We start from the raw sequence: 24,552 nt of genomic DNA on the forward strand, positions 1-24,552 counted from the left end.
AAGCCCGTGGCGTGCGTGCTCACACGCTCCCCACCTTGACGCCGACGGCCCTGGCGCGTTCAGCTATTAGAAAGATCTTAAGGCTGTTGGCACGTTGGGGTCCTGGCCCCCTAGGTCAGCCGCCGAGGGAGAAATCAGGCCCAGACAGACAGGAGCCCCCACGAGCAGGAGGTTTAGCCCCCAGAAACAGGCATGGCTAAGCGCGCCTAAAAATATCAGGCACTCCTCCCCCACCCTGGCTCTTGCCGGGTTTTCAGAACTAGTAAGACAACAGATGGGCGCCCTTAGAAGGCTCTGGAAGGGACACTTGTGTTTCCCGTGAACTCAGTGAAGTGCAGCTCGCAGGCCCTGCCTCGGGGACCCTGCTTGGCCGGCGTGTGACTGTGTAACTCACACTCTGCTCGCGGACGCCACCGGCCTGCTGATGAGAGCCGAGGGCGGAGCTGGGAGGGGTCTGCCCAAGGAAAGGATGGCTCGCTCGAGGTCAGAGCTGCTTGAGGTCAGAGCTGCTGACTTCCCAGGCCCAGGCGCTCTTACGCAGGCCGGAGGCCGCGCCGCGAGCGGGACTCGGTGCTCCCCAACCAACAGCAGCTTTAAGTCTCTGCCCTCCCTGTCCCCAGGCCAGGCCTCTCCTCAGCACCACCCCCAGCAGACACCCCAGGACCTCAGGCTCTTGGCAGGCAGGACTGGCTGCCCAGACAATGGAAAGTCCCTCGCTGGCCTCCCCCTGACGCAAGGCGGCACAACACAGCTCCTGTCTTTGCTGCGGCCCAGCTGCCGGCCGGAGGGTGGGAACAAAGGGCTGAGAGGCGGGGGGCTCCCTATGGCAGGCGCAGGCGGGGCTCCCTATGGCAGGCGCAGGCGGGGCCGGCGGGCACCGACACAGGGGTGGGGACTGCGGCAAGCTGGCCAGAGGCAGGGGGCGTCTGAGGCCCCTGGGGGGGAGTCCGGAAGCAGCAGGCCGGGGGACCTCTGGTCCCAGAACAGTGTGGGGCTGAGAGGGGCACCCCAACTTCCTCTCCAGGTTAGACCTCTCTGGGTGGGCACCCTTGAACCTGCTCAGCTGTTAGCATCCTCACTAGGGGTTCCAGAACTTCACTGGGCCCCAGGCCTGGGTGGAATCCCATCACGGTGGGGCCAGCCCCCAGCAAGGGAGTCCCCCCCGCAGGGGGTGACTGCAGGTCTGGGTCTGACTCAGTTGCTAACCAGTAGAAGTCTGGGCCCACCCCTTAGCCTCCCTGAGCCTCAACATCCTGGTCTGCCGCCTGCAAGGTAAAGATGCCCCTGGGCGAGGGGAGCCTTGATGCTCCCCCAGGTCAGAAGGAGCAGGAGCAGGGGTGGGGGAGGCCCACTCAGCACTGGGGGCAGGGAAAGGATGGGAGTTAGGCTGGGCGACTGTGACACCCTCCACCCCCAACCCCGGCCTGCTTGGCAGAGTAATGGGGCCCTCCGGGACTCATGGGGACGCAGACCTCAAAGCTCATTGATGAGGCTCCCATCTGCTGAGCACCTACTGTGTGCCAACTCCCTGTGGGGCAGAGTTGGGGGAGGGAAGGGAAGGCTGGGAGCCAGAAGGAGTGGCTCTGAGGAGGGGAGGGGGGAGGGGAGGGGGGGTCCGCTCCCCCTCAGCCCTCCAAGGCCAGAGCTGGGGGTGCCTGCATCAGCGACTGGGCGCACGCAGGCCTCCACCTCCTCCCGGAACATCTGTTTCTTTTTTGCATGGGGGTGGGGTGAGAAGAGACCAAAGCAAGCGAGGGGGTAGGGGCCCCATTCCGGCTTTCAGCTCTCCCTTGGCCCTGGTAAATGAACGCAGCTTCCCAGCGAGGCCACACAATGGGGCTTTCAGGCTGCTGAGCTCCGCCCTCGGCCCCTCTCAGTCAGTCACTCCATCAGCCATTCCGGGCTGGGGTGGGAGCCCCGACTCCAGGCCTACTGATGCCACAGGGAGGGCTGGCAGGAGGGGCACCCCAAGGAGAGAAACAAAAGAGAGGGGCAAAGGAAAGCCTTGCCTCTCGCTGTCCTGTCCCTGTCTCCCGGGACCTTTGCTCCCAACTCAGCGGAGATGGGGCCGGTGCGGCCTAGGCTGGGCCGTGCTGAGACCCCCGGCTGGCCAGGGTGACCCTTCTGGTTGAGTCACCTGAAGTCTGCAGGGACGCCCTGCCCCGGGGGACAGAGGGGTACCCTGTGCAACTCCTCTGGGCATGAAGCTGAGCCCCTAGCTGTGACCCCTGGCTCCCCGCAGCCCCGCTGGGCACGGTCAGGCCCTCCCTTTGAACCAAAGCCCCTGTGGCTTCTCCCGCGGGGGCTGTGATTCCCGCTGGGATCAGAGGTGGGGGTGCAGGGGTTTTCCTCACTGAATGCCTCCCCCTCCCACCCCGGAGGAATTTCATCAGGCTCTGATCCCTCGTTTTATATCTAGACGTCTCCCAGGAAAGTTCTTCGAAAAGCGTGAGGTCAGACACCGAGTCGCGAGAACACCTTGCCCTTGCAGGAGAGGGGGCTGCCTGCTGGCAGGGCAGCCTGGCTTAGGGGTCTCCCTGAGGTCACTGGGTGGGCGGTGGGTCGGGGGCAGGAAGGCCTCTCTTCCAGCTGCCCTCTGCGCCAGGGAGCCGGGCGGGCCAGGCTGCCACGACCCCACGGTCAGCAGGGCCTACATCTGAACCCCACTGCCTGTCCTGGGCCCCTTGGTCACGCTGCTGGTCTGCTCTGAGCCCATTTCCCCAGCTACTGAAGGCCCCTCCCGGCATAGCCAGAAGGTGTGAAGCGCAGGGCTAGGCACCTCCAAGGGCTGGGCCAGGAGATACCTGGCCTCAGGGAGACCCCTGAGCCAGGCTGCCCTGCCAGCAGGCAGCCCCCTCTCCTGCAAGGGCAAGGTGTTCTCCGACTCGGCGTCTGACCTCACGCTTTTCGAAGAACTTTCCTGGAAGACGTCTAGATATAAAACGAGGGATCAGAGCCTGATGAAATTCCTCCGGGGTGGGAGGGGGAGGCATCCAGTGAGGAAAACCCCTGCACCCCCACCTCTGATCCCAGCGGCCACAGCCCCTGGTTCTAGTTTGTGGGGTTCTGGGACCTGCAAGTGCCAGGCTAAAAACCTGGGTGACAGGGCCCAGCTGAGCCCAACCTGCCGAGGGGCAGCTCGGACAAAGGCGACCCTCGGCGGGGGTGAGGTCAGCCACACCACCCTCCAGCACCGCTCCCTCCGTGCGGGGCCCAGCCATGTTCACCCTTTCTGGCCTAGCTGGGATGCCGCTTCCTCCAGGTTGTCCTCCAGGAGGCTCCTGGTCTCTGGGGCTCACCCCAGGGAACAGAGGGGCGGGGAGGGGGGCAGGAAAAGGGGAAGTTCCAGGTCCCTTGCCCCACCCCGAAGGAGGGTGGAGCTGAGCAGAGAAAAGGAGAGAGAAGGACTGTGAGGAAGCAGGAAGCAGGATGGAGAGCCAGAGGGAGCCCTGAGGGAGCCACGTGGGCAGAGACATGTGAAGAAGCCATGCTTGCTTCTGGCTCGGGACTGGTTCAAAGCGATGCGGGCGAGAGACCGCGGGAGGTGACCATGGCAGCGTTTATCTTGACTTTGACGTTGCTCTTTTCCTCCCAGACTTGTCTGGCCCTGTCTGACCCTTTCCCGCAGATCCTGGCCAGAGCGTGCTTTAGGCTCGTGGCCACTTTCGGGCCTTGCCCTGGGCCAACCCCTTTTAGGTGGGCTTTTGCCCACAAGGGGACGGGTCACTTTGTGTGTTTGATTTAGACATTATAGTGTTTGTCTTCTGTGTTGTATACTCACTGTGTTAAAGTTCCTTTCCATTAAGTCTTACATGTTTTGTCCTGATGGGGCAGAGGGCAGAACCTATTTAGAACAGGCAGGTTTGGGGGTTCAGGAGTACCCCTCTCCCTGCCCTGTAACAAAATCAGTCACTGGTGCTGATATTTTCATGAGTAGTAAAAAAAAGACGTGTCTGTTCAGATGCGGGGGGCTCTCTAGGTCAGCACAGGCCCCCGGGCAGCAGGCACAGTGCAGCCTGCAGCTGGCAGGACCCACGCGCTGGGCCCGAGACGGCGCCGGGGCGAGCACATCTCACAGAGTAAATGGTCTCCACGGAGCGTCAACCCGGGCCCCCAGGGTCCAGCCTGTGTGGGGGGCCCCGGAGGCCTGCTGGGGCCAGAGCTGACCGCCTGTCTTCGCCTCCCCGGCCTCTGCCAGGAAGGGGGAGCACTCTCTGCCCAGGTGGGGAGCCGTGCCTGCTCCGAGGGCCCCTCAAGAGTGCAGGGTGCCGATGAGGGGCCTGGAAACTCGGGGCCGCCGAGCCGCCCCTCTTCTACCTGTCACTGGACACGTCGCTTAGGCCCATTACAACGAGCTGCCCCAGGAGAGGCAGAGCACTTCCAGCAGGGCGGGCTTGTCCCCGAGGGCCTCGTGCTCATGAAGCCATTTTTCTGCCGCGCACAGGCCCTTATTTTGAAGACGGGGCTGGAGGCAGCCAGACTCCGTTTCCAGCAGCACCATCAGACAAGCCACAGGCCTTCCACCTCCGTGTCTGGGTTTCTCTGCCTGGAACCCCCTTCCACCGGCACCCCGGAGCTGAGGTGCAGCTCCCACCTTCACCCTGAGCTCCCTGGGCACAGCAGCCCCGTCCCCCAGCGCCCCACAGCTGTATGTTTGTTTACGAGCAACGCAGGCTCCGAATTTATCGCCATGTCTCGGGAGACGGCCAGCGGACTCCCGCCGCTCTCGGAGAGTGAGTTTGGGGTGGTCTGGCTTAGCATATGAGCCAGAAGTCACAGGCAAAACGCACTCGCAGAGGGCCTGGGGGAGGCCGCCTCAAAGGAGGGCAGCTGAAGCTCCAGGCCAGCCCGTGTGGCTGTGGACATGCAGGGAGAGAGGGCCCGAGACGGCCAGCCGGGCAGGAGCAGCGGAAACTCTCGGGCTCTCGCCCCAGACACCCCAGCCCAGGCACGGTGGCGAGGGCAGTGGGGGCTGGCCACTCTGTCCTCTGGCCTGCCTCCGTGCCCGTGAGGGGGCTCTCCAGAGGCAGGGGTGGCCAACCAGGCCTCTGGGCCATCCCGGCGCTTCCTTCTGCCCTCGGCTGAGGACTGACCCCTGAAGGGTGCATAGTGTCCATGCTGAAGGCCAGGGCGGCGGGTGAGCATCCCGGCGCATGCCATGCCCTGGACCTGTCCAGCGGATTCTGGGAGAGGATGAAGAACCAGCAGGGAGCAGGGCTGTGGGCACAGAGCGCCTTCTGTGGCCACCTCCTCCGCTCTCTCGGTGGACATCGTGCGGCTAGGGTCTAAGTGGCCATTACCCTCGCCGGGGAGAAAGAATGAACATTCCTGCTCTGGGGAGGCTGCGAGGGTGAAACGCTCCTAACAGAAGTCCTGACCCGCATCACATGAGTCCCCGTGTGAGCCGGGCTTAGCCGGGGTCTCGGTCCCTGCCAGCTCTGGCTGGGGCCTTCGCTCTCGCCTCTCGGCTTCTGCCAAGTCCATCGGGGATGAACAAAACAGCAGCGAGGGGCTGGCCCTGGGCTGGCCACCAGCCCAAAGCTCTGTCCCTGCTGGTGCCTCTCGCCTGCGTCCTCTCCCCCAGTCAGGCAGAAAGGTCCAGGGCGTGGGACACAGTGGCCTTTCGCAGCCCTGCTCACAAACACAGGCTTGGCCAAGGCTGAGGCCTGGGCGGAGGCTGGCCCCTCACGCCGCTGGGGTGCGCTCATCCCCTCTCCCCGCAGCCCAGGACAGTCCTCGCTGGCCACTGTGTCCGAGACTCCCAGAGGCACCTCCATGTGTGAGCGCTGAGTGCCAGCCCGGTGCCAGCCCTTGGAGAATCTGCCCCTTATCGTTCCTGCCCATTGTTCAGGTGGAGAAACTAAGGCTTGAAGAGGCGACCACCCACGCCCAGGACGCCCCAGCTCGGATGGAGCAGAACCTAATCCAGCCTCGGGGTCCAACCTCCAAAGATTAACGCTCCCCACTGCTCCCCACCCTTGCAGCTCTGGGGCACCCAGCCCTGTTTCTGGAGCCCCTGCCCCCGACCTCTAACCCTAAGGCTAGCGGCTCTCGGGGCCTGCAAAGCCCAGCTGCTCTCTCACCCTCCCCAGCTGTCCTTTGAGCTCCTTCCCTGAGTGGGTGACAGCAGGGTGCCTCCAGCAGACCGTGACCTCGGGGGTCTCTGGCCAAGTGCCAGGGGCCCTATGAGTGGTGGGTGCAAATGCAGAGCAGAGCTTGGGAGGGGGCAGCTGGCCCACGTGGGACTTCTGGAGCACGGCCTGGGGCCCCTGAGATTTCCCGTCCCCTTAAGGACGGCTCCTGTGGTGGGCCGCAGACTGCCCAGCTGCCCTGGGAAGGCGCGCCCAGCCCCTGGGGTGTCCGCTCCCGAGCCCTCACCTGCGAGTCGGACACCTCCGAGGGCTTCTCGGTCAGGCTGCTGCTCTCTGCGGGGATGAGGTCGTTGTACTTGGTGACATCCTCGTCGGAGTAGTGGAGGCTGCCCGGACTGGGCCTCGGGGGAGACCTGCGGGGGGGCAGGGGAGAGGCTGAGGGCCGCGTCGCCCAGAGAAGTCCCTTACGCCGGCGGCCACGGCGGAGGCTCTTTCCTGCTCGTCACAGGCCAGGGCCCGTGCGCACACTGGCAGGACACAACCGAAGGTCCCTGAGCCCGTGGAGTCAGCCTCAGGGGAGGCCGCGCTGACCGCAGCCGAGCCGCCTGCGGCCCTCCCACGCACAGAGGGCGCTTCAGAGGGTCAGTGCAAGGGGGGGCTGGCAGCGACCACCCCTCCCGCTCTCTCACGCCCACCTGCGCCCCAGAGAAAGCTGTTTCCCCACGCGGGTGTTAGAGGCCTGCGGTGAGTCAGCCCCCCTGGGAGTGGGAGCCGCAGGGCCTGCTGATGGGCCCGCCAGAGGCGGGGCCAGGGCACTGAGCACCAGAGGGGACGGGGCAGTGGGCAGGGCCCCCGGGGGCGCTGGCCCATGACTGGGGTCCTCGAACACTCTGCCTGTTTGCGTCACCTCGGGATGGGGTGCAGGGGATACTGGCCAGGGCCTGATGTTCTGACATCTGTCCAGCCTGCCCCCGGGTGCCGGAACGCCGGTTCTGAGCGCTGGCTGGCCCGCATGGGGGTGCAGCAGCTCTGAGAACAATCCAGGGGCCTGGGAACAGGGCACCAGCACCCGCTCCGCACCCCCGAGTCCCTTCCCCTCCAACCTCTTCTTGTATCTAGTTTCATTCCCACCAACAAAACTTCTTTAAACACTTGAAAATAAACAACTACGGTCCCAGCAGGGGCTTCTTGAGGACAAGACCAGCAAGCATACAGCCCAAGGGGGGAAGTGGGGTTCACCTAGGGTGATGCTGTCTTGGTGACATGCAGGGTAAGTGTGGGGTGTAGCGGGGCGGGCTGGGGCTTTTCGGGCGCAGGCGGGAGTTCTGTGCTGCCGTCTGCAGGGACACACGGGGGCCGGGTGTGTACACTGTGGGTGCGAGAGGCCCGGGAGGCCCAGGCGGCCTGAAACACCCCCTTGTTCCATGTGGCAGGGGCCGGAGCCAGCCTGGCGGGCCGCGGTGGCCGTGCCGGGCATGCTGGGCCCGAGCCCTGGCCTCAAATGGCCCTTCCTTTGGAAGCTGGATTTGGCGGGGGATGAGAGCCGGGCCCTGCCGCCTCCCCCTGCTCCTGAGGAACACACGGCCTCTTCCCTGCAGGACACAGAGCAGCTTTGTGAGCTGCTCCGGGAGAGGCCGCCCAACCCCCACCGCGGCACCTCTGATAGCCTGGAATGTTAATAGGCTGAGGCCAGAAATGGGAGCCCCTGGGTCACAACACCCCAATCTCTCCTGAGCTCCCGGGAGCACAAGCCACCAGTTCAAGTCAGCTGAGCCTGCCCTTGGAAACAGGCAGTCCTGTGGCCACAGGGAGTGAGAACTCAGGGGCCCGCGGTTGGGGAGGCGTGGGGAGAGGGGCCCGCTTCAGCCTTGCGTGGCTGCGGACACGCTGGCTGGTCTCTGTGGAAGCTGAGCGCGGCGGGGGGCTGGGAGGAAGCCGCTCTGCAGCTCTGGCAAGCCTAAAGAGCAGAGGGCTGGGGCGGGTGACCCTCAGGGTGACCTTCGGAATTGGGAGCGTCACGGGGGACCCCCGGTACCTCGCATTCGGTGCGCGTGCCCACCCTTGGGCGGGCGCCCCCTCCGTGGGGTGTGAGTCTAGCCTGGGTGCAGGCTCGTTGCCGGAGCAGCGGGCTCCGAGCACCGGTAGGCGGCTTTGCGAGATCGTGCAGTGATTCCCTTCCCTGCCTCAGACCCTTTCTCCCCACGGCCGGGCCCGTGTGCGCAGGCCCGGGGGTGGCCCCAGGCTGCGGGTGGCGCTGCCGTGTCCTGCTGCGTCCTCTGCTGACCATGCCCGGCCTGAGCTTGAGTGGCCTTTCAGGACAGGCCGAGGCCGAGTCTGGAGCCTGGCCAGGGCCGCGCGCCCCTCCCGCCCCGGCCTCCGCCCTTGCCACTACCTGGTGTACAGCCCGTTCTTTCGGCAGAAGGAGTTCTTGACCGAAAGCCGTCGGTTGTTGAGTTCCAGCGCGGGAAAGCTGCTCTCGTCCAAGCTCATCATCTCCCCGTGGCCCAGGGCACCGGACTTAGCACTGTTGCCTGGGAGGGACACTGAGGCTCATCACTCACGCCATCCTTTACCCTGGGGGCCTCCCCTCCCCCGGCTTCATCTTTCCCACAGCTGGGCCACCCCCTCTTTGAAGCCACACCGGGAGATGGAGGCTGTGCGCGGTAGCCCCAGGCCGGACCACCACCGCAGCAGGGAGAGACCCCCCACCCTGTCCCGGCCACAGGAAGGCAGACTCCACGGCCCCCAGCTCGCGGGGCTGGATGACAGCTCACCCGAGTCCGTCTTCTTGGCGTACTTCTTGCTCTGGCCTCGAATGACGAGTACAAAGACCAGAAGCAGGATGAAGATGAGGCCAACCAAGGCAATGACCACCAAGAACCACCACTCCTCATAGAACGGGTTGGCTTTCTGGGCTGGAGCATGGACAGGGGTGTCAGATCTGGGGAGCCCAGGCCCGCCCGCCTTCAAGCCTGCAGCAGCTGGGGCCCTACAGCCTCTGGCACCACGTAGGGTAGGTGGGTGGTGTCCTTTCAAACAGGTAGATTTTGTGACCAAGTCAGCAGGGACAGTTTCATCTGAAGTGGGAGCTCTGATCAGTGGCTCCTGGGAGCACTGCTGGGAAAAGTTCTGGGGTAGTTTCTGGGAAAGAGTTCTGAGGAAGCTCACGGGGAAACAGCTCTGGGATCGATCAGTGATGTCTGCCAAAGACACAGCAGGAGGAAAGGCAGTGTGCTTGCTGACTTTCGTTAATTCCTTCCCATTCACTGCCTCCTGAACATGTAGGCCCACATTTGGATTGGAAAGGAACCTGGACAAAGTTGCTACCAAGTTCGAGTGGGACTGAATCTTTCTGGTAGCAGAAAGGGGGGCCCCAAGGGATTGGACATGAGCGGGTCTTTAATGCTGCCTCAAATAGGGTGCCCCTTCTTGCAAAGCCCCCAGCTAGTGGGGATCAGGCTGCTGCCTGGAGAGGGCTGGCCCATCTAATTCTGTCTTGAGGCCATTCTTCGGCCACCATTTGGTGCCAAAGGGCAGAGGATGGCTTCTGAAGCTCATCTGATAAGGGGAAGTGTTAGTTATGTTGCTAGCTTGAGGGTGGGGTCTTGGTATTAGAAGTGGTTAGTGAATAGATTTGGGGTCATGGGTTTTGGTGTCTGGGGTCTCTATGAGATGTGATGGGCACAAAGAGGGGACTGGAGGGGACCTGCCAGCTAGCACTATTTATTCTGATGCCCCAGGCCTGCTTAGGGGGCAGTTTCTCTGGAAACATGCAGCTTGTGGCCCGGTACCCTCAAATCTCTTGGGTGATGGGCTCGCAGAAGCTCTTATCATGAGCCCAAGTGTTCAGGCACAAGCTCATCGGCCTTCCGTCCAGGAGTCCTTAGGGAGGAGCCTACAGAACCAAGGCCCTGGTGCCTTCCAGTGCTGGAAGCTGTCTCAGGCCCACTGCCTGGGAGACCACAGTGGCTGGCACCTGGCGCCCTCCTCCTTCTCATCCCACCCACCCCACAGTACCTGGCACAGACTGGGAGGGGCTGCTGGGGGCACCAAAGCCATAGTCGTTGACCGCGATGACCCGGAAGTCGTAGCTCACGCCTGGCTTCAGGATGTCCATGCTGAACGTGTAGGAGGTCACCTCCTTGGGGATGTCTTTGATGAGGACGTCCCACAGCCCCTCATCTGCAAGAGTGCAGAGGGGGAGATGCCCGTGAGGGGCCCCCATTCAGACCCTAACTGGCTCCCTGAGAGCAGCCATCAGCTCGCCTTGTCAATATCCATCTCCAGTGCCTGGCACTCAGTTGGTCCTCATGGGGGTGTGTGTGTGTGTTTTAAAGTGGTTTTTTGACCGTTTTCTTTTTGTTAAAGCAACTGTAAGACATAATCAAATGTGTAACATGCAGGAAGTACTGTAGCCACATCGTGATACCACTCTCCAGCGAAAGCCCCTCTTAGCGCGCAGATGGACAGAGCGCTCAGTCCCTGTCCATGGTACTAGAAGGTGCTGGCCGTTGGGACGGAGGTGGCTTCACTATTCTGTGCCATTCCCATGTCCCCTTCTGCTTCCCAGGCGCCTGGCTTCCCGACCCTTCTCTTAGTCAAACACATATATGAGACGCAAGGAAGAGGGTATTTTGTTTTTAAATAACAGGCGCACGAAGGTTGGGGGTGCCTGAGAACACTGGGCCGTGCGGCTTGGATTTGAAGGGGGCATCCTTTGCGCCCTCCTTGCTCAGGAGCAGAGCTGCGGAGGAGGCCCAGGGAAGGCCGACCCACGTCCACTCTCTAGCCCTGCTTCCTTGGGGCGTCTGCACTGCCCTCGGGCCCGTCCGCCTTGGTCTGCGGCTCTGGGTCTGCCCGTGGGACAGAACAGGGTTTCACCTCACTCAGAGGGGATGCTGTGTGTGGAGGCGACCCCTACGTGACAAGGAGCTGACGGGGCCTTTATAGAGCAAGTGGGACCGCCTGGCCCGTGAAGGGGGTGAGTCTTCCTGCTGGGGCCGGAGGCGGGCAGGTTTGACCCCAAGTGTCAAGGCACCAGGTCCTGCTCAGGCCCCTTCTCATGAGGACCAGAAGGGACTTGAGGACTGAGCTCAGGTGCCTGTGCGGCCTCCGGGCTGCTGCTGGAGTCAGCGGATAGGGGGCAAGGTTCTGGGGACTCTGCAGGGACTCCCGCCCCCCAACCCGCAACCCCCGCCCCAAACCCCCCGGAGAAAGCAGGCGTGTGTGCTTGAGTCTGCCTGCAGGGCCACACGTATGGCCAGAGCAATTCACCCGTGGGGGCCGCCACCCTGTAAGAGACGCTCTCACATGGCCAGAGACGCGGGGCTCCCCTCTCCCGCAGCCTTTCCTCATCACCGTCTGTCCCCTGTCCCTGTCACAAGCTCTCAGGCACTGGCCTGACCTCGGGGGTGCGGGCAGGTCCTGGCGCCCTCCAGCTTATGCTCAGTCCCTGATGCCACCTGCGTGGACCAGGTCACAACCCTGCACCTGGAGCGGCAGGTCCCACGGGGGCCCCCCGGGGACGCTGGAAGTTCAACAGGGCCACAGTGCTGAGCCAACATTCCACAGCCTGGCACCCTGGGCGGCCAGCTCGGGTCGAATAAACAGGCCGGGCCCTGGTTTCCTGGCCAACTCGGCAGCCGGTGCCGGAGGCCTGGGGAGGACCATCTGGAGCAGGGAGAGAGCCGCCTCCCGTTCCCCTCCCAGCCCCCCGTTCCCCTCCCGGACGCACACTGGGTCTGAGCTGCTGGGTGTTGCTGTCTGTGACAGCAGTGATTAAATGAGGTGAGAGCAGCGATGGGGTGGTGGTGGTTTCCCGGAACCACTGGAATTATTAATTATTTTCCATGGGGATGATTAGCGCTCAGCTACCGAGGTCTGAACGAGGGGCAATCCCTGACCGAGTCCCGCTCTGCTTGCTGTTTGGGTGGCGTAACAAAGCCTTTTCCCCACTTCAGTGGCCTAATCCCAGATCCCCGGAATCCAAGACCCGGCCTGTGCGCTTAGCTGACGCTGGGGCTTCTGATCATCAGCTCAGGAACCCGGCAACGGTGGTGGTGTAAGGGAGCCGGAGGAGCAGATGTCCTGGCGGCTGAAACAGGAGGTGGACGGCACCCCCCGCACCTCCAAACCAACCCCCCCCCCCGCCCTATCAGCCGCTCATCTCCTGGCGGCTTTGGACATTCTTGTGTTTCGATTTCAGGCTTCACAGGAGTGGTTGGTAAGATTACAGGGACTGCGGGACAGGCGCCTGGCAGAGGCAGCCTTAAAGGGGCAGCGTGGGCCCCCTGAAGCCCCCTCCCTCCCTCCCCAGGTGGCTGGCCCAGCTGGTGCTAAGCGTCCTTCTGTCCTTCTCGGGGAACACCACCAGCAGCTTCCTGTCCCTGCCCACGACACCCCGCCTCTCGCCTCTCCTGCAGGTCCGTCTCGGCTGATGCCCACGGCGCAGGGCATGGGCAGGGGGCGGGAGTGGGCCGTGGCGCTCGCCCGCGTGGCGTACCTGAAGGCCGGGCCTCGATGACGTAGCGGGTGATGGGCCCTTGCCCGGGGTCTCCGCTGGACCAGTGGATGGCGATGGCGGAGCTGTATCTCACGATGATGGGCACTCCAGGTGGGCCCGGGGCACCTGCAAGCAGCACCTGGTGGACACGCGCCCGCAGACCCCTGCGCTCCAGGAGGGGTGGGCCACACGCCCAAGACCGGCCAGAGTCCCGGGGACCCCGCGTGGCGGAGGCCTAGGGGTCTGTGTCAGCCAGCCAGGCCTACAGGGACCCCACATTCTCCTCTGTCACCTGCACCCACACCCCAAGTTCCAGGGCAGGAGAGGGCACAGGGGTGCTGCCAGAAGGGGGTTTCGAGCTCCAGCCCAGGACTGGATGGGCGGGTGGCTGATCAATTCATGCACCCCATGCCTCAGTTTCCCCATCTGTAAGGCCTGCTGAAATGACATTTTGAAGGGAGGCGGGTGCGTGGGTGTGACAATGGTGGAGTGGACCCCTGATAGGAGGGGGTGGTTTGTGGGGCGGAAGCCCCTCGCATCTCTCCTGGTCTATGAGGGCCAAGGCCTCACTCCCTGCCCGAAACGCCCCTCCCCGCTGCCTTTGCTGTTAGGCTGGGAGAGGAGGGAGGAGGCCGCGTCTTCACTGCTAAAAGGACCCACAAAGACGAAGAACAGGCCCCTCCGGGCAGGGGTGCCGGGTGGCAGCCTGTTATGTTCCCCCAGAAGCAGGGCCGGAGAGGGGTGCTCGGTGTAGGGAGTGAACCAGCGCTGCTGTCTCTGGGGGTGCGCTGCAGCTCATGCTCTGGGCTCCCACCACCCCAGGACTTGTGAGCTGACACCCACCAGGCCTGCCCCCCACTAGATGTCAGCCCTGCACCCCAGATCCAGGAACTCAGTAGGAGGTCGTGTGCCCATGTGGCTCGGGGGGCAGGGAGAGAGTGGGGTGGGTGGGGTGCGGCAGGGGGCGCTGGGTGGTCCCTGTTCATGCCTAGTGGAAGGGAGCTGAGAATCCAGCACCCACCTGGGGTTCTCCAGGGCCCAGGGCAGCTGGGTGGGAGCTGGGGACTGCGCTAACAGCCTGGAGGCCCTGAGTGCAGGTCTGACCTGTGGCCTTGGCGGGCCCCATTGCCCCCCCCCAAGTGTCTGCTGCTGCAGCCTGGGGCTCAGGTGGGGGGGCTTGAGGAGTGGGAGGGCTCTGGGCATGACCCCATCCTGCACTGGAGCCCTTGGGGCGGAGGGAGGGTGGGAGCTCTCCTCTCTGGCCAGAGTCTGCTGCACCCAGCTGGAGCCTGGCGGGGCACCCTGCAGACCCCTCCTCCCTCACTGCTCAGGTCCTGGGGGGCCGGTCACCTCCTCTGTGCCCGCTCACTTCCGCCCCTGCCAGCTTGCTTCCTCTCTTGCCACGGAAGCTGCTAAGGTCAAGTGCCAAGGGCGGGGCCGGGCAGGTGAGGGGCAGAACCGACCTGGGGGCCGAGGGTGTGACGGAGGGTGCCCCGACGCCCTACCTTCCCCGGGGCCCGTGGTGACGTTGGCTTCGATCTCGGGCCCATAGGTGAAGGTTTTGGCCCTGATGCGGAACCGGTAGGTCACGCCCTCCGCGAGGTCCTTGACCTTGAGCCACAGAGGGCTGCTCCCCTTCACGTCCACCGTCACGATCTTACTGACTCCTGTGGGGGAGCGGTGGGGAGGCGGTGATCAGGCTGGGGCGCACCTGGCCACCTGGCAGCTCCTCAGACAGCCTGCGGGCCCTTCTCGGGAAGGGCCGTGGGGTCAGTGCGCAAGGCCTGGCTGCTGCCCCGGCCCCCAGGGCCTCCAACACCTGTAGGCGGACCCCGGGCACCTTCGGACGTGAGCTCTGTCCCCCCAGAGGGCCTGAGGCACCCCAGACTCAGCTGGAGGAGACAGGACACCCTGTGGCGCCCGGCCCTGGATGAGCGGCTTCCCGGCTTCCCCTCCACCCTGAGCTGGTCCCTCAGAGCCCACACAACGGTGACTGGAGGGGCGGCCTGGGTGGCTTTTACTAAAGTTGAGGTAACTGCGGCACCCCGACACTCGCCGTGCAGGTCTTCCTGGACCATGATGGGGGCCACCCCACATCCTCCAGAGGTCAGGCCCTGCCTGGCCCTCCAGCCTCTGCCTCTCTCCCTCCTGCTTGTGGGCCCGGTCTCCCGGGGCCATGGGTCCCCTCGGTGTTCTAGCATGTTCTGGGGCACAGCTCTGCAGAGCAAGCTGCTGGCAACAGGTTGTGGCGCAGACTGAGGGCCATTGTTCTCGCGCTGGCCCAGAACCACCACCAACACGGTTCCCAGGCCCGGCCCTTGAACGGGCGCCTTGTAGGGAAGGACAGGGTGCGGGGTGAGCCCAGAGGCCTCCCCTCCGGCCACCAGGGCCCTGCCCAGTGGGCCCACCACACTCTAACCTCTTAGGGTTCTGGAACTGGACCTGAGGCTCCTCTGAGCGAGTTCTGGCCTTGCCTGGGCTGGGAGGACGGCAGGTGTCTGGGCTGCTGGTCAGGGTGGGCAGCCTGGGGGTGGGGGTGGGGCAGGTCCCGGCAGGGCTTGGTGGAAGGGGCAGGGCAAGGGTGGACTGAGCCAGCTGGGGGCAGGAGGGAGAAACTGCAGAGCAGTTTCTGATCCGAGGTTCAGAGGGCAATAGGGGGCAGTGAACCCCCCAAACTTGTGCATCTCAAGGGAGAGACTCCAACTTATTAAATACCCAAGGGGGCAGAGTCTTCTGCCCACGTGTGACTATGCAGGTGCTTCTCTCCACCTGCTTTCTCCCTCTGCAGGGCAGCAGCCTCCTGCCTCCCGTGACCTGCACCTGCCAGGGCTTCTCTGCACTGGCCTCCCTCAGGGGAGGCCGCTCTCCTCAGGCCACCTGCTTGCAACCACGCACGCTTCTCTCTGCAAACCTGTCCCTTCCGGGCAGCTCTTCCTGCCCACGTGCGCCTATGCAAGTGTCTTTTCCTCTCCTGTCTCTGTCTAATAAACTTACTCTTAAAAACAAAACAAAACAAAGTAAAAAAAAATTTAAAAAAATAAAAAATAAAAAAAAATTAAAAAAACAAAACAAAACAAAACAACAACTCAAAGGGTTTCCTGACCCCACCAAAGTCAAAGAAGGGCCAGCCCGTGGAAGGTTGAGCTCCCCCAGGCCTGGGGATACGCACAGGAAGGACCATCGGGCTCCAGTCATTATATAGATCCCAGAGTCCTGTCCATCCCGCCAAGCTCCGTCCAGCTCTGTCTCCCAGCTGGCCTCCGCGGCTGAGGGAACTTGGTTAAAATTCCTCTCTGGGCCCTCCCTGGTGGCGCAGCGGGTTAAAGCACAGCACTGAGAAACTAAAGCCACTTCCGCATGAGTTCGATTCCCGCCTGCCCCGGAGGTGACCACATGGCGTGGCAGACCTCTCCTGACCCGCCCGCTGCTCCCCTCAGCAGTGTACTTCGTCGATCTGCCTGTTCTGCTCCCCACTCTGTCTCTGGTGAATCCTCTCACCCTCCGCATCTCTGGCCTGTACCCTAGTTCTATACGAATAAATAATAAAAATCTTTAAAAAAAAAAAATTCCTCTCTGGAGGGAGGAGACCTCGGTTGCGGCTTATCTTTGCCCGACTTGCTGTCTTTCACTTTGGGAACGCTCCTTCCGTGCTTGATGGGGACCTGCCACTCACCGTCCACGGGGGTGCAGGGCTCATACACCAGCCGGTAGCCCTCCAGGATGCCATTCGGGAACTGTGGGGCCTCCCAGGACACGTTCACGGAGGTGGTGGTCAGCTCGCTGAACTTGACGGCGCCAGGGGCACTGGGCGCTGTGGGGAGACAGCCAAGGCTTTGGGGTCCTCTTTTCATGGACTTTCAAAGCCCTGGAAGTAGCAGGGGCATTTGGGTTTGAGGCCCAGGGAGAGCAGAGGGCAGGAGGGAGGAGTCGCTAGGGTCAGTGGGCACCCGCCCTTGTCCCCCCTGTTCACTATCAGCCTGGAAGCTCTGCACAGAAATGAGCACTTTGTTCTCCCTAAAGGGGACATCAGTCAGTGCCTGGAGCCCCATGTTGGGCTCCTGGGGTCCCTGTGAGGCCCTCGATGTCCTGTGGGGCCCCCTCCTCCCTGGTGGAGAAAGCAGGGTGTCTGGCCTCCAGACATCAGCTGGGCACTGACCAAGAACACACCAGAAGTGCCCACAGCGCCTTTATCCCTCCCTAGGTCCAGGGCGTGTGGCCACCGGATCTCCCTGTTGGGAGCAACAGGATCCAGGACCATAGAACTCTCTGGAAGAGACGCCTTTTGATGCCCTGGAAACGTAGCGGGGGTGTTTTGAAGGGAGGACAAGAGGAAGGGGAGGAAGCATCCACTGGACAGCATCTCCAGCTGGCAGGGGCGGCCGGGGGACCGGCCATTGTCCAGTCCACCCCCACGGAGCTGGGGCTAATCAGACGGGCTTCCGCTGATGCAGGCCGCGCCAGCCAGCATCTCTGAAGGAAGGAGGCGCACTCGGGGGCCTTTCCTGTCTCCCCTGGGCTCGACGGACATGGGATAGAACACTTTGTCCCCCAGCCACAGGGACGGAAGCTTCTAGGCTCCCGGTGGGTGCACATCCGCCTGATGACACTGAGAGAGAGTGGCCAGGGAAGGGGCGGGCGGACCCTCGGGAGCCAGAAGAGGACAAGGCTTTCCCTGGAGCCAGACTTGTCCCCGCAGGGGACAATACTAGGAACTGGCTCACGGGCCTCGCTTTTATAGGAAGAGGCAATTTGCCTACGGAAGCCCCAGGCTGGCAAGGTGCTGAGGGGCTGGAACTGGACTAGGTCTGTTAACTCCAGGGGGAGAGAAGACGGTGGATCCGGGGAGGCCTGAAGCAGCAGCGACAGGACAAGCTCGGACACCAGGCTCGGGTCTCTGCTGCCACTGACCCTCCAGAGTGCTCTGACCCCCCGGGCTCTGATCCTGTAACCCTGCCCGCCCCCACCCCTGGGCCTCTGCACCTGCTCCACCCTCGGCCGGAACAGCCCTGGTCCAGGACTGCCCACGGCAGCTTCTCGGATGTTGCCTCTGCCAGAAAAGGGCCAAGGCCACCTGTTCCCATCCCCCACACTCACTGGGACCTCGCGCAGGGATTGGGGTGCCTGCATGCCTTGCTTGAAGTTGTACTCCCAGCGCCCTGCTCAGGCCGGGCCCTCTGCAAATACTTGTGGGATGAACAAAGCTGGACAAAGACCGACAGGGGTTGTGCCTCCCTTGTGGCCCCGCAAGGGGTTAAGCGCAGCACCGTGAAGCCCCTGCAGCGCAGTTGGATCCCGGCCAGGGAGGGACCCCCAGGGCGCAGCAGACCTCTCCTGTCTCCCCCCTGCTCCCCTTAGTAGTGGATTTCAATCAGTCTGCCTGTTCTGCTCCCCACTGTCTCTGGTGAATCCTCTCACCCCCTGCACCTCTGGCCTGTACCCCAGTTACTGTGTGCACAAATAAATAAATCTTAAAAAAAAAAAACAAGACTGACCGGACAAGCTGGTGGCATGTGGATGGACCCTGCAAGGCCGGCTGCCCGCGGCAAGGGTGTCCGGGAGAGCTGGGCACTCATGAGTGTGCCCCTGTGGGTAGCGCCCATCCTGGGGGGGCCCTGTGGCCTCTCAGCAGGTGGGTGGGGCAGCTGCCTCTCTGCCCCCAGAGCCCAGACGTCCCACTGCCCCAACCTTCCCCCACCTGCTTGCTGGGTCTGGCCCCGGGTGGGGGTGCTGCGAGGCCCGTCCCCCGCGGCGTTGAAAGCGGCCACGCTGACCATGTAGGCTGTGTAGCCGGTCAGGTTCTTGAGCTTCACCCCGTTCTCCGCCAGGAAAAGCGTCTTCAGGCGCTCCGTGAGGTTCCTCCGCTCTGCTTCCCAGAAGTAAATCTGCAGGCAGAGGATGGGAGTGTGGAGGGGGACCCCGCCCCTCCCCCACCCGCCCTGGGCCTCCAGCACCTTCCTGCATTCCTCCCGCACAGTTGGGGTGTAAGTGGGAGCCACAGTTGGGGTGTAAGTGGGAGGGAAGCAGTTAAGAGCTGAAGCCCCTCCAGAACCTTCCTTGACTGACACCCAGTCTCTGCGCGTCCGTGGGGCTCAGCACCTGCACACCAGCCCTCGGAATACAGGCGCCGGCGGAGCAAGCCAGCTCTGTTCTGCGGAAACCCAAGACAGGGCCCAGTGCAGTGTAGAGGGTGAACACCCACAAAGAAGGCTGCAAGGGCCAGAGCCTCACACACCCAGAGGGTGCAGGCTGCCAGGCCCTCCCAGCCCTGCATCTGCAGGGTAACAAGGTCCCACAGGTCACCAGCCCCACAGGCTGCAAAGCCTGCTGCTGGGAAGGCGGCTGGCAGGCTGGGCCTGGGGTTCCCCGAGATGCTGTCCGTGGGGTTACACCAGGGCACCCACTTCCGCCAACTTGAGGAGCAAAGGATTAGAGACACAAGACACTGCACGGCCACAGAAGTTTAAAGCTGGAGCACAGCGGATGCTTCGCAGCACTTGCCATGACCTCATCTTCAAGAGGGGGACCCTCGGAGTCAGGGAGGGGTCCCCTGCAGGTTTCACAACTTTGCACTGAGGTGCCAGGGTGGCCCCGCCCAACCCAGGGGCTCACAGGGCATTTGGCGCCACCTGCTGGCCACGAGGGTTTGTGCAGGCCACTGCCTTGGGGTCTCTGGGTTTGCGGAGGAAGCGCCAGGGAAGAGCTGATAGAAGTGTCCCCACCCGGCATGCGTGCGTGGCGCTAGGACACCTCGTTCGCACGAAATCCTGGCTTTTCTCCAGCCCTCCCTTTAAAAAGAATAGTCTCTGCACGGGTGGAGGAGAGCTGGGGTCACTTAGGCACTGACTCATGGTCCTTCAGTGACAGGGCCCCAACAGCAAAGTCGGGGCCTCCAAGTCCTGTTGACTTGGAGGCACAGGGGAAAGGTCACGTTGAATGCTCTGCATGGACCCCTGAACCCAGCTTTGCGCAGCTACCGCGGACCCCTGAACCCAGCTTCGTGCAGCTACTGTTGACCCCTGAACCCCACTTGTGCAGCTGCCGCGGACCGCGGAACCCAGTTTGCGCAGCTACCGCGGACCCCTGAACCCGGCTTTGCACAGCTACCGGCGACCCCTGAACCCGGCTTTGCGCAGCTACCAGGGACCCCTGAACCCGGCTTTGTGCAGCTACCGGGGACCCCTGACCCAGCCTTGTGAGCTGCAGCCGGCCCCGGGTCCGACCTGCCTTCAGGCGGACTTCCTCCCAGGAGATGCTGCTGGTGCAGCGATGGTTACAGGTGCAAATAACACCAATTTCTCGCTGGCATTCTCTTCGTTTCTGAGGCGTAGGCGAGGGGTCTGTCTAGTGCACAGTGCCGAGCACCCACCCTGGGCGACACTACGGGACGCCCTGGCAGAAGGAAGACAAGGCGTCTTGGAAACAGATGACGCCGGCTGAGGGCGCGGAGAACCCAGCACTGACCGTGACTGCGATCTCTTCCTCGCGCGTTTTCAAACAGCAGTTTCGGCCCTCCCTGGTGGCGCAGCGGGTTACAGCACAGCACTGTAACACAGCTAAAGCCGCTTCCGCACGAGTTCGATCCCCGCCTGCCCCGGAGGTGACCACATGGCGCGGCAGACCTCTCCTGCCCCGCCCGCTGCGCCCCTCAGCAGCGTACTTCGTCGATCTGCCTGTTCTGCTCCCCACTGTCTCTGGTGAAGCCTCTCACCCTCCACATCTCTGGCCTGTACCCCAGTTCCGTACGAATAAATAAATAAATCTTTAAAAACAAACTTCCTGTGTTCTCACCGCCATGGGCGGCCAGAGGAAAGAAACTGCTAGTTTTTTGTTTGTTTTTAAAGATTATTTATTCATACGGAACTGGGGTACAGACCAGAGATGCGGAGGGTGAGAGGCTTCACCAGAGACAGAGCGGGAACAGAACAGGCAGATCGACGAAGTACACTGCTGAGGGGAGCAGCGGGCGGGTCAGGAGAGGTCTGCCGCGCCCTGTGGTCACCTCCAGGGCAGGGGAGCGAACTCGTGCGGAAGTGGCTTCAGCTTCTCAGTGCTGTGCTTTAACCCGCTGCGCCCCCAGGGAGGGCCCTCAGCTCCCTAGTTTATTCTGGGCCCCAAACACCTCTGGGAACAAAGTAACTGCCCCACAAATACATGTTCCTGAGGTGCGGGGGGGAGACGTCCCCTGAGCCACTGGGCTGGACAGTCACGGGGGCACCCGACCATTGCGCCTGCCTGGAGGCAGCAGTGCTGGGGCCTGGCCGGTGTCCCCATTTGCAGCTCACACAGGAAGGGCGTTTCCGGAGCACGCAGGGTCTGCGTGTCATCCTGTGTCTGCACCTGCCTGTGTCCCGGGTCTCCGCCAGCCACCGGCTGCTGCCCCTCGACGGCTGCCACACTGTTGCCGGCTGTGCTGGGCCTTCCCCCTCCCGGGGAGGCCAGGCAGGGTGCGGGGTGCAGGCCACCAGCTGGCCAGGGCTCAGGGCTGTCGCCCATCCCAGAGCACCTCGGCGGGCTGCTTTAACTCCTCTCGTCCCCCTCCCCCCAGGTAAAATGAGCCCCCCGACGCTGCACTCTAAGATCAGGGCGCCCACATACAAGCCCTTGACCCTTGCTGAGACTCCATTTCTGCCTGCAGACAGCCATGTGGTGTGATCTCTGGCATAGGAGGAAGCTTCCAGCATGGCCGAGGGCTGGGCCCCCACCCCACAGGGGAGACATCCCCCCACCACTTCCTCTCCAGGCTGTGAGTCCAGGCCCCCACCCCTTGCAGGGGGGACCCCAAATCTAGAACCTGGCTCTCCGCTACTCGCTACTTCTGTGACCCGCCAGCTCACCTAAGCCACACTGCACACCCTTCATGTCTGTAGTGATTAGACACAGACACAAAGGACCCAACTCAAGGCCTTTCAGGATGGAGGAACCCCAAAGGGTTCTATGACTGTCAGAGACCAATCGCATCCTGTCATACACGTGATGTCATCCGAAATCTAGAATGTTCCGAATGGAGATCCCCAAGTCCTGCTATCTGGCTACTATCTGGCTATCTATGAGCATCAATATGGTAATTAGCATGGAGGGATCTTATGTTGAGGGATCTTATGTTGGTGTTGAGTGGGTGGGCTTGGGCAGGATATATGTGTCCTGGGAGACATCTGAGCCAGCACAAGGAGGGAGTTTTGCATCTGAGCTCAGCATGCCCAGAGCACACTGGAGAGGAAGCATGCTTTTGCTGGGCTGCATAGTATTCCAGAGGGTGGGGCTGCAAACAGCCCAGCCAAGGGAGCACCGTACGCCCGGTGACCTCTTTCTGCTGCCACCTGTGGCCACTCCCACTCCAGCCAGTCCCCTGCTGACTGTCTTCTGGGTCTTCTTCCCCCACCTCCAAGCACCCTTACCTTGTAGCCCTGGATGTCTCCATTCTGGCTCTCCAGGGGGGGTGGCTCCCACGTCACGTCCAGCTGTGTGGCTGTGGCACCATGCACAGCCACATTGCGGGGTGCTGCTGTGGGCACTGGAGGGTTTGAGGGGTGGTCAGTATTAGTAAGGGGGTGGGCTGGGGGCAGGTGGAGGGGGCCCTGGATCCTGAATATGCCTCAGCAGGGCTTCTCAGGGAGGGAAGAGTGTGCCAGGGCTGGAAGAGCTGGCCAGGCTCACCTGCCTCTCCGACAAAGACCTCTTGGGGGGCGCTGGAGGGCCCCTCGCCCACGGTGTTGTACACGCTCATCCGGATCTCGTATCGCCGGTGCTTGTTCAGGTCTGTGGGGAAGAGCCGCGTGGGGAGAAACAGTCAGAGGTCTCTGTCCCTGCAGGGGGCAGGCTGGCAGGGAGGGTGCAGGCTGTAGGGGAGGGGTGATGCAGTCCTGCAATTCTAGTGAAGGAACAGGTAAGAGGCAGGGTGGTGAGGGGCGCTCCACTTCCTCCCTGGGAGCCTGGACACAGGACGCCTCAGGTTGGCTTCCTGGGGAGCGGTCACCATGCTGGACACTCTGCAGCTGAAGGGGGCGCTGCTGGGGTGGTTGGCGTGAGCCGGCTGTCCTGGGCACACGGGGCCATAGGCAACAGGCTGCCCTTCCCCACCCTGAGAGGGGGTGCTTAACATGCCCAGCTCCGCGCCCCTGGCCATTAGCCAGCTCTTAAACATGCGGGGCAGGGAGCATGTGCTGTTCAGTCCTAACAGGAAAGGCTTGGAAAATGCGAATTCTGGGCTAAGGAATCTTGTTTTTGCCAAGTTTGGGGTGCTGGCTCACAACAAGCTGGGGGGAGGGCAGGTGCCCTCACATGGGCGTGGACCCCCTGGTGGGACACTGGGGGTGCTGGCGCCCTCCTTGCCCTCTCTCTGCACCCCGCCCCCAGGTCCTGCAGCCTGTCGGGGCGGTGAGGGAGGAAGAACCGCTGGGGGCTGTTTCTCCTAAGCCTGCGGTCTCGGGGCAGAGGGAAGGTCCTCCGGGAGCGTCTGCTGCCTGACCACCTGCCATCAGCCAAGAGGGTGTCGCTCCTCCTCTCTCCACCGGGGTTCACCGGGGTCCTTCGGAATTTGGGCGTCAGGTTGGGGACAACTTCCCTGGGAACCCACACTTTTCCATGTGTCTTGGGGAGGCCCACTGAGGTGGCCTGAGGTGGGCACTTCAAAGCCAGCAGCCAGCATCCTCACAGGCCCCTCTCCCCATCCCTGGGGTGGGCGTGCACCCCATGGGGCCACTGTGCAGACTTACTGTCCAGCTCGTACTGCGTGAGGCCGGGTCGGCTCAGGTTCCGCACGGAGTACATGGCTACCGGGTTGGGGGCGGAGGGGGTCAGAGGGAGACAGCAGACACAGGTTAGTACACACCCCCCGCTCCACCGAGCAACCCCCACGAGGGGCCAGGCGGGAGGGGGGGACCAGTCACAAACACACAAAGGGAAGGATCGTCCAGGGTTCGGATGGAGAGTTGGGGGCCAGGACAGGTCTGTGTGGCGCCAGGAGGCAGCTCGCAGGACAGAACTGTCCCCTGGCTCTGAGCTCTGGGGTGTCACCAGCCCTCTGGAGCCCAGTATCCCTGTGACAGCTCTGGTGGTGGGGGGGAAACTGGCTCCCTTGTTAAAGGCAGAGCCCCGAGAGCCAGCATGAAATAGTGGGGTCGTTAACTTCCTCGTAAGAGCCAGAAGCCATTTTACTACCAGGAAATATGAGTGTACTAGACATAGACAATAAAAAATCACAACCACAAGCACATGTCTGCCCCAGAATTAAATAAATAAACGCAAGCTGTCGGATCAGCGACTTCCAAGTCTCTCTATTAACACGCCCTGCACCTGCGCTCCATCATCTGTGTGCGAACACCCCAAAAGTGACGTGCGCGGATTAAGAGAATCATGGGAGGGAAAATCATGGGGGGGCCTCCAGGGGCTCCCACTCTCATGCATGACTGCTTTAGGTCCCATCATCTGCCAGGGCACCCGAGTCCCCTGCACCCCGCTTCTCCTGCCCGCCCCCTCCCTGGGTCTCCCACGCGGTCCAGCCCAGCCTGCCCCGGGCTCCCGCAGGCTCTCGGTTACAGCCACTGAGCTGGCCTCGACCCCTGCCTGCCACGGGCCTGAGGCCCCTCCCAAGGGACGCTGAAGTGCGGCCTGGTCATGGTTATGCCCTTGCTGGTGGGGCTGGGTTGCACCCAGCCCCGGCTCCGTCATCACGCCGTGGAGGCAGGCTGGGTCCAGGGCCTGATGTCCGAGGAAGCAGGGGCCAGGCTGCTGTCCTGGGGTGTGGCCAGGCTTGTTTGTGGCCCTTCTCACCACAGGCCATTTGCCCGTGCTGGTGCCCCCCGGATATGGCTGGGGTCACGTGGACTCAGTCTTCGTGGCCAGTGCCACAATATCTTCAGGGAGCTGTTTCTGGCCCTGGTTTTAGGGTCTCCTGGAACATGCCCTCCACAGCTGTGAAGCCAGCAGTTCTGGGCATCTATTCAGGCTCCTTCCTGGGCA

The 24,552-nt window shown here is 62.8% G+C and overlaps 1 protein-coding gene across 1 annotated transcript in view; it reads right to left on the reverse strand.

The window, feature by feature from the left end:
* SDK2 (sidekick cell adhesion molecule 2) overlaps window positions 1-24,552 on the reverse strand; it is a 127,348-nt gene that overhangs the window by 1,136 nt on the left and 101,660 nt on the right. The window contains exons 33-44 of the mRNA XM_012732987.1: window positions 23,887-23,900; window positions 23,307-23,428; window positions 22,249-22,350; window positions 21,990-22,105; window positions 18,290-18,476; window positions 16,268-16,405; window positions 14,100-14,261; window positions 12,595-12,720; window positions 10,110-10,274; window positions 8,867-9,007; window positions 8,485-8,623; window positions 6,379-6,505 (exon numbers count right to left, since the gene is read on the reverse strand). Coding sequence (XP_012588441.1) covers window positions 6,379-6,505; window positions 8,485-8,623; window positions 8,867-9,007; window positions 10,110-10,274; window positions 12,595-12,720; window positions 14,100-14,261; window positions 16,268-16,405; window positions 18,290-18,476; window positions 21,990-22,105; window positions 22,249-22,350; window positions 23,307-23,428; window positions 23,887-23,900 — 1,539 coding nt within the window. The remainder of the gene's footprint in view (window positions 1-6,378; window positions 6,506-8,484; window positions 8,624-8,866; window positions 9,008-10,109; window positions 10,275-12,594; window positions 12,721-14,099; window positions 14,262-16,267; window positions 16,406-18,289; window positions 18,477-21,989; window positions 22,106-22,248; window positions 22,351-23,306; window positions 23,429-23,886; window positions 23,901-24,552) is intronic.

This window comes from Condylura cristata, unplaced genomic scaffold, assembly GCF_000260355.1.
Source record: "Condylura cristata isolate star-nosed mole 26May11 unplaced genomic scaffold, ConCri1.0 scaffold00038, whole genome shotgun sequence".
NCBI lineage: Eukaryota > Metazoa > Chordata > Mammalia > Eulipotyphla > Talpidae > Condylura > Condylura cristata.